This window comes from Phocoena phocoena, chromosome 15 (assembly GCF_963924675.1).
Source record: "Phocoena phocoena chromosome 15, mPhoPho1.1, whole genome shotgun sequence".
Classification (NCBI taxonomy): domain Eukaryota; kingdom Metazoa; phylum Chordata; class Mammalia; order Artiodactyla; family Phocoenidae; genus Phocoena; species Phocoena phocoena.
This window is the reverse complement of record NC_089233.1, coordinates 17,930,293-17,946,510: the sequence shown is the minus strand read 5'-3', so window position 1 is coordinate 17,946,510 and position 16,218 is coordinate 17,930,293. Positions and strand designations below refer to the sequence as shown.

At 44.1% G+C, this 16,218-nt stretch overlaps 1 protein-coding gene across 1 annotated transcript; it reads left to right on the top strand.

The window, feature by feature from the left end:
- Window positions 1-4,164: 4,164 nt before the first annotated feature.
- LOC136135289 (histone H1.8-like) lies at window positions 4,165-16,020 on the top strand. Its single transcript, XM_065893192.1, is given in 5 exon segments — window positions 4,165-4,196; window positions 4,327-4,664; window positions 4,667-5,182; window positions 14,777-14,881; window positions 15,983-16,020. Coding segments are annotated over 5 exon segments (1,029 nt in total).
- Window positions 16,021-16,218: the final 198 nt, after the last annotated feature.

The following is a 16,218-nucleotide window of genomic DNA, read 5'->3' as shown; positions in this document are numbered from 1 at the left end:
AGTTAGAGCAATTAGGCAAGACGAATGTATAAAAGGCATCCAAACTGAAAAGGAAAAAGTAAATGTCATTATTTGCAGATGATATGATCTGTATATTTAGAAAACCCTAAAGACTCAGCCAAAAAAAATTGCAACTAATCAACAAATTGAAAAAAGTTACAAGATATAAAATCAACATACAGAAACCAGTGCTGTTTCTATACACTAACAACAAAACATCTGAAAAAGAAATAAAGGAAACTATTTCATTCACAATAGCATCAAAAAAAAAAATACTCAGGAACAAATTTAACCAAGGAAGTGAAAATTCTGTAAAGTAAAAAACTGTAAGAAATTTATGAAAGACATTGAAGAAGACACAAAGGAAAGATATCTCATGTTCATGAACCAAAAGAATTAATATTGTTAAATTATCCATACTACCCAAAGCAATCCACAAATTTAATGCAATCCCTATCAAAATTCCAATGGCATTTTTCACAGAAATGGAACAAACAGTTCTAAAATTTGTACGGAATCACAAAAGACCTCAAATAGCCAAAGCAGTCTTGAAAAAGAAGAACAAAGCTGGAGGCATCATGCTCTACTCCCTGAGTTCAAACTATACTACAAAGCTAAAGTAATTAAAACAGTACGGTACTGACTTAAAAATAGATACTTAGACCACTGGAACAGAATAGAGAGCTCAGAAGTAAACCACAACATATAGGTTAATTAATATATGACAAGGCAGCCAAGAATATTAAAAGGGTAAAGGATAGTCTCTTCAAAAATGGTATTGGAAAAACTGGATAACCACATGCAGAAAACATGAAACTGAATCCCTCTCTTACTTCACTTGCAAAAATAACTCAAAATAGATTAAAGACTGAAACATAAGACCTGATCCCATAAAACTCCTAGAAGAAAACAAAGGGAAGAAGCTTCTTGACATTGGTCTTAGCAATGATTTTTTGGATGTAACATCAAGAGCACAGCAACAAAAACAAAAATCAACAAGTGGGACTATATCAAACTAAAAAGCTTCTGCACAGCAAAGGGAACCATCAACAAAATAAAAAGGCAACCTACAAAATGGTAGAAAGTAATTGTAAACCATGTATCAGATAATGGGTTAACATCTAAAATATATAAGAATTCATATAACTCAGTAAACAGCAACAACAACAAAACAATTCAATTAAAAAAAAAATAAGCAGAGGAACTAAATAGACACTTTTCCAAAGAAGACATCCAAATGGCCAACAGGTACATGAAAAGATGCTCAACATCCCTAATCATCAAGGAAACGTAAATCAAAATCACAAGTTATCACCTCACACCTGTTAGAATGGATATCATCAAAGAGACAAATGATGACATGTGTTGGCAAGGATGTGGAAATAAGGGAAACCTCGTGCACTGTTGGTGGGAATATAAATTGGTACAGCCACTATGGAAAACAGTATGGAGGTCCCTTAAGAATAGGGACCTCTATTAAAAATAGAACTTCCATATGAACCAGCAATTCTACTTCTGGGTATTTATCCAAAGGAAATGAAATCAGTGTCTGGAAGAGATATCTGTACCCCAATGTTTACTGCAACATTATTTACAATAGCCAAGATAGGAAAGCAACTTAAGTGTCCATAAATGGATGAATAGATTAAGAAAATGGCTATGTTATAGGTATATATATATATAGACTTTTGATACATGACTTTTATCAAAAGATACATGATCACGTATCTAATGGGATATTATTAAGCCTTAAGAAAGAAGGAAATCCTGACATTGTGACAACATGACTAAACCTAGAGGACAATATGCCTGAAATAAGTCAGACACAGAAAGTCAAATGTTGCATTATCTCACTGATATGTGAGATCTAAAAAGTCAAACTCAGAAAAGCAGAGAGTAGGATGGTGGCTGCATGATCTGGAAGGTGGCAGATAGGGAGAGACATTGGTCAAATTTACAAAGGTTCAGTTATACGGGATGATTCATTTCTAGAGATCTAATGTATACATGGCGACTACAGTTAATAGTGTTGTACTGTATAGTTGAAATTTGCTAAGAGAGTTAAGTTACCTTATGTTCTCACCACACACACACACACACACACACACACACACACACACACACTCATCCTATGTGAGGTGACCAATATCTTAATTAGCTTAACTGCGGTAACTACTTCACAATGTACACATATATCAAAACATCATGCTATAAACATATACATTTTTTAATTTCTTAATTGTATCTCAATAAAGCTGGAAAAATTTTTAAATTTTTAAATTTAATTCTTTAAAAGTTGTGACATAAAAAAAGAGCTGAAACTGTGAAACTCTTAGAAGAAAATATAGAAGTAAATCTTCATGGCTTTTTTAAGGTAACATTTTCCTAGATATGACAGCAAAACCACAAGTGATAAAAAGAATAAATCGACCTACATTAAAATTAAACTTTTGTGCTGCAAATGATACCATCAAGAAGGTGAAAAGACAGCCCACAAAATGGGAGAAAATATCTGAAATTTATATATCTGATAAGGAAATTATATCCAGAATATATAAAGTATTTCTACAACTCAAAAAGACCAATGACCCAATTAAAAATGGACCAAAGATTTGAATAGCCTTTTCTCCAAAGAATATACACAAATGGCCAATAAGCACATGAAAAGACACTTACTGTCATTAGTCATTAGAAAAATGCAATTCAAGAGAATTCCCTGGTGGTCCAGTGGTTAAGAGTTCATACTTCCACTGCAGGGGGCGCATGTTTGATCCCTGGTGTGAACTAAGATCCCACATGCCACTGCAGCCAAAAAAAGAAAAAAAAGAGAAAAAAGAAAAATGCAATTCAAAACCACAATGAAATACCACTTCACACGCACTAGGATGACTGTAACAAAAAAGATGGACAATAACAAATGTTAGCAAGGATTCAGATACTGGAACCCACACACATTGCCGGTAAAATGGTGTGGTGCTTTGGAATAACCTAGCAGTCCCTTAACAAGTTAAACATACAGTTACCATATGACCTAGCAATTCTAGCCCTAGGTATATACCTAAGAGAAATGAAACACACAAAGATTTGTGTGCTAATGTTCTAAACAGCATTATTCATAATAGTCAAAATACAGAAACAACCAAAATGTCCCTCAACTGATTAATGGGTAAATAAAATTTGGTATATCCATACAATTGGAAATTATTTGTCAATAAAAAGAAATGAAGTATTGACACATGCAACAAAATTGATAACTCTTGAAAATATTAGGATAAGTGAAAGAAGCCAATCATAAAAGATTAATACTTTGTATGATTCCATTTATATGACATTTCCAGAATAGGCACATTTATAGACACAGAAACTAGATTAAAGGTTGCTTAGGGCTGGATGGAGGGCAGGGTAGATGCAGAGTGGGCATTGACTGCTAATAGGTATGAGGTATCTTTTAGAGGGAATGAAAATCTTCTAAGCTTCTATTACGATGATGGTTGCACGACCCTGTGAATATACTGAAGCACGTTAAATCATTCACTTTAAGCCGGTGAATTTTACAATATATAAATGACATCTTAATAAAATGCTTTTAAAAAATTAAGAGCCCCAAACCCAGGCCCAATAAAGCCCCAGCTGGTTTAGATATAGGAATCTTCGTTCTCTGCCCTCGGTAACCAAGTCCTTGCTGACTAAGATGAGAAGTTAAAGTGTAAAGAGCAGTAATCTTGGATTTAGCCCATAGAGACGTGAGAGCTCACTGCTTCACTGAGCAACCTTGTAATAGCCTCAGTTTCCTCATCTGTAAACGGGGGTGATTGCACCTTCCTTGCTGTATTGTTGGGGAGATGAATGGTTTGTGCATGAAATGCCCAGTGCCATGCATAGCACAGAGTATACCCTTAGCCAATAATCGGTATTATGTTTATCAATGCACTCAAAGTATTGTTGTGAAGACTAATGGAAGCAGTGCCACTCAGACGCTAAGGATTTGGGTTTTTTAGCTCCTTAAAAACAATATGATGATGCCTGGGGGAGGGGGTTGGCCACCTACATCTGCCTGTGCAATGGCTCCCAGGAACTTCGCCTCCAGTGACACCTTGACCTCCTCGACCTCCATGGTAGAATCATCCTTATGGTCTAGGTCTGAAAAGCCAGGCCTGAGCCATAATGGAGACCAAATGCCACACCGCTAGTTTCCGGTGCTGTGCATGGCTGCAGTGCCAGGGCACCTCGGTGCAACCATCAGGGTTTACATCCTGCTGAAGCATCCGACAGTGGAAGTCATTCAGTTCAAGTACATGCTGAAGCAGGCCTTGGCCTCTTCCTCAGGCCCATCAACTCCGAGGCCAAGGGGGCCACCAGCAGCTTCAAACTAGTTCCCAAGAATAAAAGGAAAATCCAGCCCAAGAAGACGTCCACCATGACAGCTCCCAGGAGATCCAGTAAGGCTGAGGAGAAGGGCCCCAAGAAAGCAGGCCTTGGCCTCTTCCTCAGGCCCATCAACTCCAAGGCCAAGGGGGCCACCAGCAGCTTCAAATTAGTTCCCAAGAATAAAAGGAAAATTCAGCCCAAGAAGACGTCCACCGTGACAGCTCCCAGGAGATCCAGTAAGGCTGAGGAGAAGGGCCCCAAGAAACCAAGTGAGGCAAAGAAGGACTTTCCCAACCCAGTGAGGTGAAAAGAGGACTCAAGAAGCCAGCAGAGGTGAGGGCGCCTCCCTCCAAACCAGGAGTACCTAAGGAGAAGACCCCCAGGAAAGGTAGCCAGACCAAAGACCAAGAGGGAAAACTGGGCCAGGCCAGGAAGGCCTCCCCACGGCCGGTCGAGGCTACACAGGCCCCTCCCAGTGCCAACGAACCAGGGAGGAAGTCAAAGGTCAAAGGCAGAAGGAGCCGCTGAGATGCCAAGGTCCACAGGAAAACAAAAGCTGACAGTCAGAGTTCAAAACTCACGGTCACCAAGGGCAAGAATGGAGCTGCTTCCCCAAACAAAAAAAGAGGGGAGCCAAGGTCCTTAAAGAGGTCACTGTCCAAGCAGCTGAGGAGGCCAAGAGTCAAGGCTACTGCTCCTCCTAAGGGCAGCGGGTCCAAGATGATGCCTGTGTCACTGGCCAGGAAGATAGAGACCCCCAAGGGCCCAAGAAGGCCTGGCTTGCCCAGCAAGGCCTCACTGTCCAAAGTGTCCAGTAAGGAGCAGAAGCCGAGAACTAGGGGCCAGGGTGGAGAAAGACTGAGATTCTGCTTGCATTTTTATTCCCTAACAAGCCACCGTTCTATTTATTCTATTTAACCTATTTATCAATAAAGACTTTATCCCCCCAAAAAACAAGCATGGTGCTTAAGGTATGTTTTATGAATGAACGAACGAGTGAGTGAATGAACTAATGAATGAATAACATGTCATTCAGAGCAGCTTGATTCCTCTTGAGAACAGGTCTTTCGTGTCAAAACGCTGAACAACATGAAAAATAACTCCTGAAATGGAAACCTTAGAGAGACGGACATTTTAAGTTTGAGGATTTGCCTTATAAAAATGAACTATGGTAATTCTACTTTTAGCTTTCTGAGGAGCCTCCATACTGTTTTCCATGTGATCCAGCAATCCCACTCCTGGGCATATATCCACACAAAACAATAATTCAAAAAGATACATGCACCCATATGTTCATAGCAGCTCTATTCACAGTAGCCAAGACATGGAAACAACCTAAATGTCCATGCACAGATGAATGGATGTGGTACATATATGCCATGGAATACTACTCGGCCATAACAAAGAACAAAATAATGCCATTCGCAGCAACATGCATGCAACTAGGATTCTCATGCTAGGTGAAGTAAGTCAGAAAGAGAAAAGAATATTAAAAAAAAGAATGTATATGTAAAAATGAACTATGGATAAGACAGAAAAAAAATGTCCAGCTTCAGCTTCAAACATATTAATAAATAAGCTGTGACAATAAAGGCCATGTATGGCCATGAATATTTAAGGGGAGAAAGCCAGAGAAGCAGAGAGACTCAAGCTGTTAAGCCCCATTCCAGGGCTGGGCATTGGCAGAAGGGGAGGATGGTAAGGTGGCCATAGGACCACCAAGACCAAAACAAAGCCAAGTCCTGAATAGTTCTGTTTATTGTTCATATGGAAACCAAAGTCAAATGGGTGCCTCTTGGTGGAAGGAGAACAAATAAATTCTTTTGACATCTACCTGTGGGAGCCCGTGAATATGGGTTCTCTCATTGAATTCTAGCAACAAACCTGGGTAGCTGGCATTACTTCTCCCATTTTATAGGTGAGGTAACTGAACTGAGTTTCTGAAGAGCGACATAACATACTTAAGGGTATCTATTTAACTGTTTAACAAACGTGTCTCATGTGCCAGGACTCACTGTTCAAAGTGCTTTACAAGCATGAACTCATGTATCCCTCATCTCAACATTGTGAAGTAGGGACCATTGCTTTGTCCACTTAACAGATGAAACAGAGGCAGGGAGAGGTGAAATAACTTGCCCAAGATCATACTGAAACCCACCTGAACCCAGCTATCTGGCACTAGAGCCCATGTTCTGAAGCCTTATGCTATGTAGACCCTCCAGTTAGTAACAAATCAGGATTCCAACTCATGTCTATTTCCAAAGCAAAAACGTTGTTCTGCTCCACCACAAGCCTTCCGCATATGAAATAATGTAGCTACTAGAGGTGCCAACATCTAGGGGAAAATTGGGCAATAATCGGAAAATATTGAATGCCTACAGGGGCAAGCAAAGGGAAGCATGTCAGATGCACCCGGGATGGGAGTGGTGAGACCTGGGACCGGTTGCACAGCATGTGCACCGCATAAAAGGGTAGCTGTCATTCAGACCCAGCCACAGCTGCCATAGGGAACTGGGGATGCAGTGTTGCCAGGTTTCAGTGTGGATTCTTCCAAATCTTAGAATGTTGAATAGTCAACAGAATACATCCGCAGGATTCCATCAACATGAGGTCAAGAGAGCAGGATCTTGCAGAGAGTGACCACAGGGGGCAGTAGGCACTGGTCCTGTCCTGTTTCTTCCTCTGGGCTGGTTGCACAATTGAGCTCACTTTATGCAAGTCCACTGAGCTGTACCCTCGTGATATGTGCCCTTTTCTGTATCTGTATTATACTTTCAAAGAAGTTTAGCTTTTGGAAATCATGGAACTAGAAAGTCAGACTCTATGTCAAATACAACTCTTACGTCACCAGTTTGCCAGTGTGAGGCATCTGTTATAAGCCTTTGCGGAATCATTCTTGCCATTGAGCTCTTTGGGACTGCAAGTCTGCTCTTCTCTGTGCTAGGTCGTGCCAGGAGTTACATCCGGGGTAGGGAGGTAACGTCACAGGGTACGTAATATGAGCCTGTCTACAATGGAAGGATCGCTGTGCCTGCCTGGAGATGGTGAGCTTCCCTTCTCTGCAGGAGTTCAAGAAGAGGCAGAACAACTATTGGTCCGGGATTCTGCAGAGGACTTGGGGAAAGGAGGTGAGTAAGGTTAACACTGAAGTTCCTTCCAGTCCTGAGAGCTAGAGAATCCAAGATCATTTATGCAGTCATTCATTCAACAGTGATATTACTGAGTATCTTCTCTGGCTCAGGCATGTGCCTGGCACTGGGGATCTGGGGGTGAATGAAAGAGCTAAAACCCCTCCGTTGAAAGACTTTGCAGACTACTGAAGTGGGGGAGCTCTTGGGGAAGCATTAAGTCAATTCAGGGGAGAAGAGAATGATGAGGGAAGGTGAGGGACTTGCTTTCATTTTCCTCTCATAGGGGCCTGTCTTAGTGCAGATGGAGAGAAAGGCCCCCAAGAGGGAGTGATATCTCAGCTGAGACATGAATGATGATCATGAACTAGTCAGACAAAGGGAGTAGGGGATGGCAGGAGGAGGGAAACAAAAGCCCATTTGAGGAAATGGGGAAAGTCCAACCTAGCTGAAATGCAGGCTCGTGGAGGGCAATTGTGATCCTGATGTCTGGCTGCATCTTTATTTCCACAATTCTAAGAATGTAAAATTCTAAGACTGTAATTCTGAGCATCTATGATTAAAACAGCTCTCCATTATTAAGATTCTCTGAATTGAGTTTCCAAGATTCCACGAATACACTTTTCTAAGTCTCTGGCTTGCAGGCACTACGAGTCTACATCCTACTCTCACTGCAGCCTGACCCTGTCCTGGATTATTCCTCTGCTAGTGTAGAAAGGCTAAAGAGAAGTATTTGGGAAGAGAAAGCTCACTCACATTTGCTCTGCAATCTGCCTCCCAATTAGACCCTGTGTTCTGCTCTGGTCTGGGAAAAGAGACAAAAGAAAATGCGGACAGGGACCCTGCTTATACTAATGAGTGATCTTCGTGGGCAGAGTTAATGCCAAGTCCCGTTCGGCCACCAGGCCTTCACTAGCGTGGGGTGAACACACAGGCTAATTTATGTGGAATAAAAACACATTTTTACATGGTGTCCTGACACCAAGACAGGCGTTCCTCCCCACAAAACAAGCCCAATTAACATCGTATGCTCTGTGGCCTCTTCTGTTCTATGAAACAGTTGCAGATTCTCTTAACACTTCGGAGCTCCGAGAAGAACAAAAACAAGAATGGTACAAATGGGGCATCGTTGGGGAGGAGACAGGTGAGTCTAGAGATGTGGACATGCAGCCTGATGCCAAGAGCTTGGGCATCAGGGTCAGAGTGGTTTTTATTTTTATTAATTTAATTTAATTTTATTGAAGTAGAGTAAACATTGATCTTTAGAACTCCTTGCCATCCTGTGTTACCTGCTGGGATTTTCACGATGACCTTAGGCCTAACTGCTTGGATGCCTGGGAACATTTGAATTTGGACTTCCTTTTGTTGCTTCTATTTATCTAGTTGTTTTAGGACAGCCCTGCTAATGCCCCGTATCTTTCTTGCCTAAAACCTTTTACGGCCTTTCTAAGAACCCATATTCCCTTCAGCAATTTTTAGAAGCTAGGTACCAACAAGACGCCTGGAGATGTTGTTTGCTGTGACTTCCTAAAGATCTTGGCTCTAGCAAGGATGAGCTATTTTTTGTTTGTTTGTTTTTTTGCGGTCCGTGGGCCTCTCACTGTCGTGGCCTCTCCCGCTGCGGAGCACAGGCTCCGGACGCGCAGGCCCAGCGGCCATGGCTCACGGGCCCAGTCGCTCCGCGGCACACGGGATCCTCCCGGACCGGGGCACGAACCCGTGTCCCCTGGATCGGCAGGCGGACTCTCAACCACTGCGCCACCAGGGAAGCCGCAGGATGAGCTATTTATGAGCACTTGCTCTGGAGACAGACTGCCATTTGCTAGCTGTGTGACATCCGAGCGAGCCTTTTAACTTCTCTGTGTCTCTGTGGCTTCACCTGTAAGATAGCAATAACAGCAGCACATATTGTGTATGGTTTGGGGAAGATTAAAGAAGATTATCCACATGAAGTGCTTCCCCACTGCGTCCCATAAATATTAACAGCTATTACATGCTGAAAAGACTGGAGTATTCAACCTGGTTGTGCATGAATATGGTGGTGTGGGGTTCCCTGAGCACGTGAGGGTCTGTCAAAGACTATCACCAGCTAAGAGTGAGGCTGGAGGGGAAGGACTTGACTGTGTTTCAAGCCCGCCCTTTATGTTCATCGCTCCCCAGGGACCTCTGGTAACCATGGCAACCCAGCTTACAGGTTGCCAAGTTCAAAACAATATATTTCCAAGCAAGAAGTTTTGCTGACATCACCCATCCTGATGAGAAAGCAATGAAGGCTTGTTAGTCCTCACTGGCGCCTGTGCCCGCCTGAAGACACAAGAGCCTTCGTGCCATTTTTTTTCCACATGTCTACCTAAGTAATGGTGTGAAGGCAAAAACAGAGCCATTATTACTAACTGACCAGCGTGATAACCTTGATTACCACTTACTAAGTGAACTGAGCCTGAGCTTTGGGGTCTCACGAACTGATGTCCACTCTTAACTCAGTTATTTACTGTGTGACCCTGAGCAGGTAACTTAACCTCTCTGTGTTTCAGTTTCCTCATCGGTAAGATGAGAATAGCCCAATACTCCTCAAATGGTTCTTATGAAGATTGCACAGGGTGGTGTATGTGAAGGCTTGTAGCACAGTGGCTGGCACACCGTAGGCTTGCAGTTAACTGTGCATTGTGGCTCCTGTTATCTGCTCGTGCGCTCCCGATTCTATGCCTCTGTCTTCTCTGAGTCTTCTGCCAAGAATATCCTTCATGTCAAGCCTCAAATCCCTACCGACTGAAAACACACTCAATTTTTTCCTAAGCAAACCACTGCACAAAGATTCATTTACAAAGATCTTAATCACAACTGCATTTATAATGACAAAAAATCTCAAGCCATGTAAATATCCAACAATAGACGACTGATTAAAGAGAGGAAGGTATATTCCTACAACAGAATACGATTCACCTGTTTAAAATGATAACGTACATCTGCATTTATTAATACAGAATTATTATAAAATAAAAAGTAGATCATAAAAGAATATCCATAGAATGGCCATACTTTATAGATAGATAGGTAGGTAGATGGGCAGATAGATGTCAAAATATTAATAGCTGTTGGCTAATTTTCTTCTGTTTAGTTTACTTACCTGTTGTCTTCTACATTTTTAACCACAAATGTGTGTGCCTTGTGCAATAATATCTCTAATACAACCCTGAAGTTAACACTAACATAAATTAATATTAATATCCATTTTCCAAGATACAAGTCAAATTTCCCTTCCACCACAGGCCTTCCTGGATACCTCTGGTTCACAGAGAATTTCCTTTTTCCTTCTCCAGAGTCTGCGCGGTCCTTTATGCACCTCTGAAGACATTTATTGCATCTTAATTCTGCTCTGTGCCCACTGCTTGCTCGAGCCTATATCCCTAGGGAGCAAAGGTGGTCTCATTTAGTCCCTGCAGGCACCAGTCAGTGAATGAATGGATGAATAAGTGAATGATGAATGAATGAATGAATGAGTGAATGCATCCTTCACTCTTCAAAATTCTGGTGTGATGTGCCCTCCTTTGTGAGGCCTTTCTAGATACCTTCCCTCTTCTCTCAACCTTTTGGGTGCTGTCCCCTCTAGAACTGGCCAGTCCGAGCTCTCCTTCCTGTTCTAACTCTCTCTTTTTGGCCTTTGGATGCAGAAGCAAGAGAGCCTGGGTGGGAGTGCATTGGACACAGTCCTGGTTCCCAGGGTGTAGGTGGAAAACCAGCAAACAACAGCCCAGGCAGTGGGAAAAGGCTTTCCAGGAAGGAGGATACTGTCTTCACTCTTTGGTATGACATTTAATGTGACCCTTGGAAGCAGAGCCAGGTAAAAGAAGGTGGTATGGATCCAGGAGCTGTTGGTTTCTCCATTCACATTCTCCAAAAGGGCCTGCATTTTTGACTAGTTCTTTCAATGCAATATGGTGGCATGTTTATTTGGTGCTACCAAAATTCCATGGTCTCCCTGTATTTCCCGGTCTCGCATGTCATTAGGTTTGAGCGATGTAGCCAATGGACTGCAAGGAAAAACAAGATGTGTCTCTTCTGCCCCATGGCCTTTAAGAAGCTGTGTGGTACTTCCTCCACCCTTCTCTTCTCCTCCTGCAGCAACTTGAAGTCCATGTGTTCGGGTGGCATAGGAAACGTGATATAAAAAGCTGCCTGGCCACAGCTGAACTTGGCATGACCCATTCAATGACCTTTATTGTGTTAAGCCAACTGAAACGTTAGGGTTTATTTGTTACTTCAGCAGAGCCTAGCTCAACCTGACTAACCCAGCTCTCACACTTCATCCAACCCCTGTTCTCATTCAATAACCTTCACAAGAAAATGATTCTGCATTTTACAAGATTAAATTTTTTTTTGATCCCACTTACACAGTGATAGTGGGGCTTCACTCCACTGATGGAGAGAATCAATAAATATTTGTGTGTAAAAATGGAAAAAGAAATAAAAGTCTTTATATCTCCTGGCCAACCCAGCAGCTGCCTCTAAAAGACAGGAAAGTCTGGCTCCTAATTAGGCATTTTTCCCTGTCCTTGAGCTTAACAAAACAGAATCCATCACCTTCCAATGATTTCCTCTCATGCAGGGACTACAGCATCAATTAGGCCCCAGGATGGATGCGGGTAAAACTTTGCTCCAACAAGCCTTGCTTCTCAACCTGTTTTGCTTCTAATTGTCCATTTATTTCTCTCACAGACAATGTCAATAGCCCAGATGCAACTTTTGCCAAGCAATGTCTACTCCCTGGGGAAAAAGGCTGAGCGAAGCACTGAGGGTGGCGTGAATGTTTCCGTGGTAATTACGCACCAACCACCAGAAGCCTCTGCCTGGTGAAATCCCCCGTTAACCGCCAGCCAGCTAATTAGAGAAGGCCTTTAGCACTTGCTTATATTCTGGAACATTTCTTCTGGGTTAGGAATGGACAGTCACAGGCATGAAGGGAGAGTAATTTATTCCAGTGGCCTATGGAGCAGCAGACATTTGACAGCCCTTACTTGGCATCTGGCAAACACCAAGATGAGTTCATGGAAACCAGCCCAGGAGAGAGGTGCAGGGACCATTAAGGGAGGGAGGGATCTAAACTTTCCATTCTGAGGAAGAGCCAGAGAGTAACCAAGGGGACAGGGGACAGAGCCCTGCCTTTGGGAAGAGTGTGTTGGGAATGGGTGCTGGGGCCAGGTAAGTGTCACACAGGGCCCTGAGCGCAGAAGGACCTCATGCTCAGTTAAGCGCTCTGCTGTTGCTACTTTAAAATGTTTAACGATCTTTAGGGCTTCCCCGGTGGCGCAGTGGTTGCGAGTCCGCCTGCCGATACAGGGGTCGCGGGTTTGTGCCCCGGTCCGGGAGGATCCCACGTGCCGCGGAGCAGCTGGGCCTGTGAGCCACGGCCGCTGAGCCTGCGCATCCGGAGCCTGTGCTCTGTGACGGGAGAGGCCACAGCAGTGAGAGGGCCGCGTACCACAAAAAAAAAAAAAAAAAAAAAAGTTTAATGATTTTTAAACAAAGGGCCCTGTATTCTCATTTTTCACTGAACCCCATAATATTATGTAGCTGGTCCCAGGTACTCAGGTGGGCTGGTTTTCTAAGCAGGCAATCTGAGGCAGCAGCTGTGGATATGGAGAAAGCCTCTACGCACCCAGGGACCCAGGACTCCCTGGGCCACCGGATACCAGATCCACACGACACTGTGGTGAATCTCAGCCAAGCGTGGGCACTAAGAGCTCTGACTCTAGAGTTGAAAAGACAAGGGTTCAAGACCCGGCCTTGCCAGTCGCTCCCTACGTGTTCTTGCGTAAATGACCCAACCCCTCTGCACCCCAGGTTTCTCCTCTGTGACACGAAGATGCTAGTTGGTAGCTGTTTCATAGGGTTATGGTAAACAATGGCACATAACTGTTGCTTAATAAATGTTCCCCAACACCTTTAATACCATCACTGATACTTTCATGGTTATCATTATATTTTCATCTTCCTTCCTACTGTTACACAGCTCCCCACTAAGTCCCCTGAGTTCTCCCTGAGACATCCACGCTGCCTGAGATCTGGTCTCTCACAATGGGTGTCTTGCAGAAGGCCAGGGGAGGCCAAAGCATTGGCCCCTTCCCTCTCAAGTCTTCTCTCCTCCAACACCTTTCCTCTTGTGCAAATTCTCCCCCCATCCCAGCATCTTAGCTCCACCTTTAAACTTTCAGGATCTACTTTCACCCTGTAATTGTGCTAAGGAACCCACCCTAGAGGAGAATGACTTGCCCAAGTTCACCCAGCAAGTCAACAACAGAACCATGATTCCATCTTGGTCTTCCAATGTTTTCCACCCCTCTCCAAGGTTTTGTATTTGACAGGGTAACATTGCTTCATTTCTGCCAGCCTCAGAAAAGTCCTTCGCCGTGCTTTAACTTGACAGGGTCTGCTCTTTCCTTATACATTCACTCGAATGCCCCAGGATATAGTTTTCTTCAGGAAAATCAAGTGTCTCTTGATTGGGGGCTGGTCAGAGCGAGACCCTGGGCTCAGTGCAGCAGTGGGCAGAAGGAACTGCTTATCTTAAGCAGCAGAGTGGGAGTTTAATTGGCAAACAAAAGGAGAAGAGGAGGCTATTCGAGCATGACCTGAACCTGGCTAGTCCTGCGGGGAAAGGGCAGCCCCATCTGGAGGCTGGGAAAAGAAGAGACAAGGAAGAAGCACGCAGCTCCTGAGAAAGGACAGCTGGTGTGTCTGGTTCTCAGAAGAACACAGGCTCTGGCATCAAATGGAATTGAGTGTAAGTTCCTCCTCTGCTGTTTATTAGCTGTGTGACTTTGAGCTGGTTACTCTCCCTCTCTGAACATGTTTTCTTAGGCGTAAAATGGGCCTAATAATGTGTGCCTCTCAGGGTTGTTGACGGTACTAGCACCCAGGAAATCTCATCATCACCATCCTCATCAAAGAGCAGTGAGATCCCTTGGATCTACCCTCCGTCCTTCCTAGTGATTAAGGACTGCAAGAGCACTGAAGGACAGCAATACTCATCAGAGCAATAAAAATAACAATAAAAGAGGGAGAGAGACATTGACACGTTAGGCAGCCTCACTCTTGTCCAGAGAGCATATCTGGCACTGCTATGTGCCTCTTCCCGTTTCATCTTCACAAACCTGCAAGTCAATTGTTATGTGCGCCCGCATTTTCTTGATGAAGCAGCTGAGGCTCCCCCAGATGAAGTGACCTGCCCAGGGCTGTCAGCTGTGCGTCTGATCGGGGGGCTCGCCCTGGGTCCACTCCAGGTCTGGTGGCAATGAAGACAGCCAGAAAAGACCTGACCCTGAGTTGGTGGTCTCCAGAAACCCCCGTTCTGTCAGACGGGGACGAAGAGGACACAGCGAAGGAAAGTGAGTGAATGGTGGCAGGAAAATGAATCGAGGAGTGGGGAGGAGATGCCTCCCATTAATCATCATGAAGAATAGGTCCCGGAGAGCTGCCTTGGGCTCCACGGTGATTAATGACCTTTCTAATTTTCCTGCGCATCGTCCCAATTATGCAGGAGCACTGAGGGAGGCCCCGCCTTCCCTAGGGAAGCAGGGAGATCTGTGCAATGCCCTGGATCGAGGAAGAGAGGAGGGCTCTGGGGAGACCCTGAGCTGTTTTCCAAAGACCTTGGGCCCAGGGGGCAGGGCTTGCAGAAGCTGCAGATCCGATCCCAGAGCTGGGCAGGACACGGGGCCAGGGAAAGACAGCGCCCGCCTCTGGAGAGGCTGGAGGTGGCCACAACTCTCTGTCCTCAAACTCAGTTGCAAAGAAATAGAATCATTTTCTTACCAACTCAACTAATTTTCTCTTTTGTGTTTCCATTCTTGCCAAGTGGCGGAAGCTTAATCTTGTTCTAAGTTCTGGACGTCATGGACTCAGAGTCTGGGGCAAGTATCTCCTGGTTCATCCATCATCCGGCCCTACCCTCAGTTGTTGGTCCATGGAGGCTGCTGCTGGGAGACCTCGCACTCCTGTTCACACCCGTGGCTCTCTCTTTGTTATTACTCTGCACCAAGGAGCAATGGGATCGTGAAAAGGCTGCTTCTGGTCCCAACTTCCAAGATGGGCCCCCAGACCTCTCTGAGGTCTCTGGTTCTCCAAACGGATGCTCTATTGAGAATCCAGGCACAGGGGTTGCCTTTGAGCTATGTCATCCTCTCTCACACGGCTCCTCTCCTTATCCCAGCCCAGGGCAAGGCACAGTGCATCAACCATCCTCTCCTGCTTCTTAGATCCTGCGAATATAGCCTGTCTTCTAAATCCTCTCTCCCCAGAAAGTTCAGGCTTTTTGAACGCAAAAGCCAGAACCAGCAGTTTATTTCTGTTTGCCAGCCTGAGGTATTAAATGCAATACTAAGCCTCTCTTTCTCTTTCTCTTTAATTGTGAGAAGTAAGGTATAGGACAGAAGAGAAATCAGGGGAGAACCAATGGTGAATATCTCATAAATATTCTTCTGCCACAGGTACAGAATGCTATGCAGAGGTTCAGAAGAAGGAATGAGCATGTCCTATAGGAAAATCAATAAAACTGTTCATGCAGAGAACTGTGTTTCTTCATTATTAAGAGCATAGGCTTTAGAATCCGACAGATCTTGCTTCAGTCCGGGGCCCCTACTTGCTACTGTGTGACCTTGAGCAAGTGGTCTAATCTCCCTCAGCCTCAGTGGCCTCATCTGTAAACTGGAGAGAAGCAAAGCTG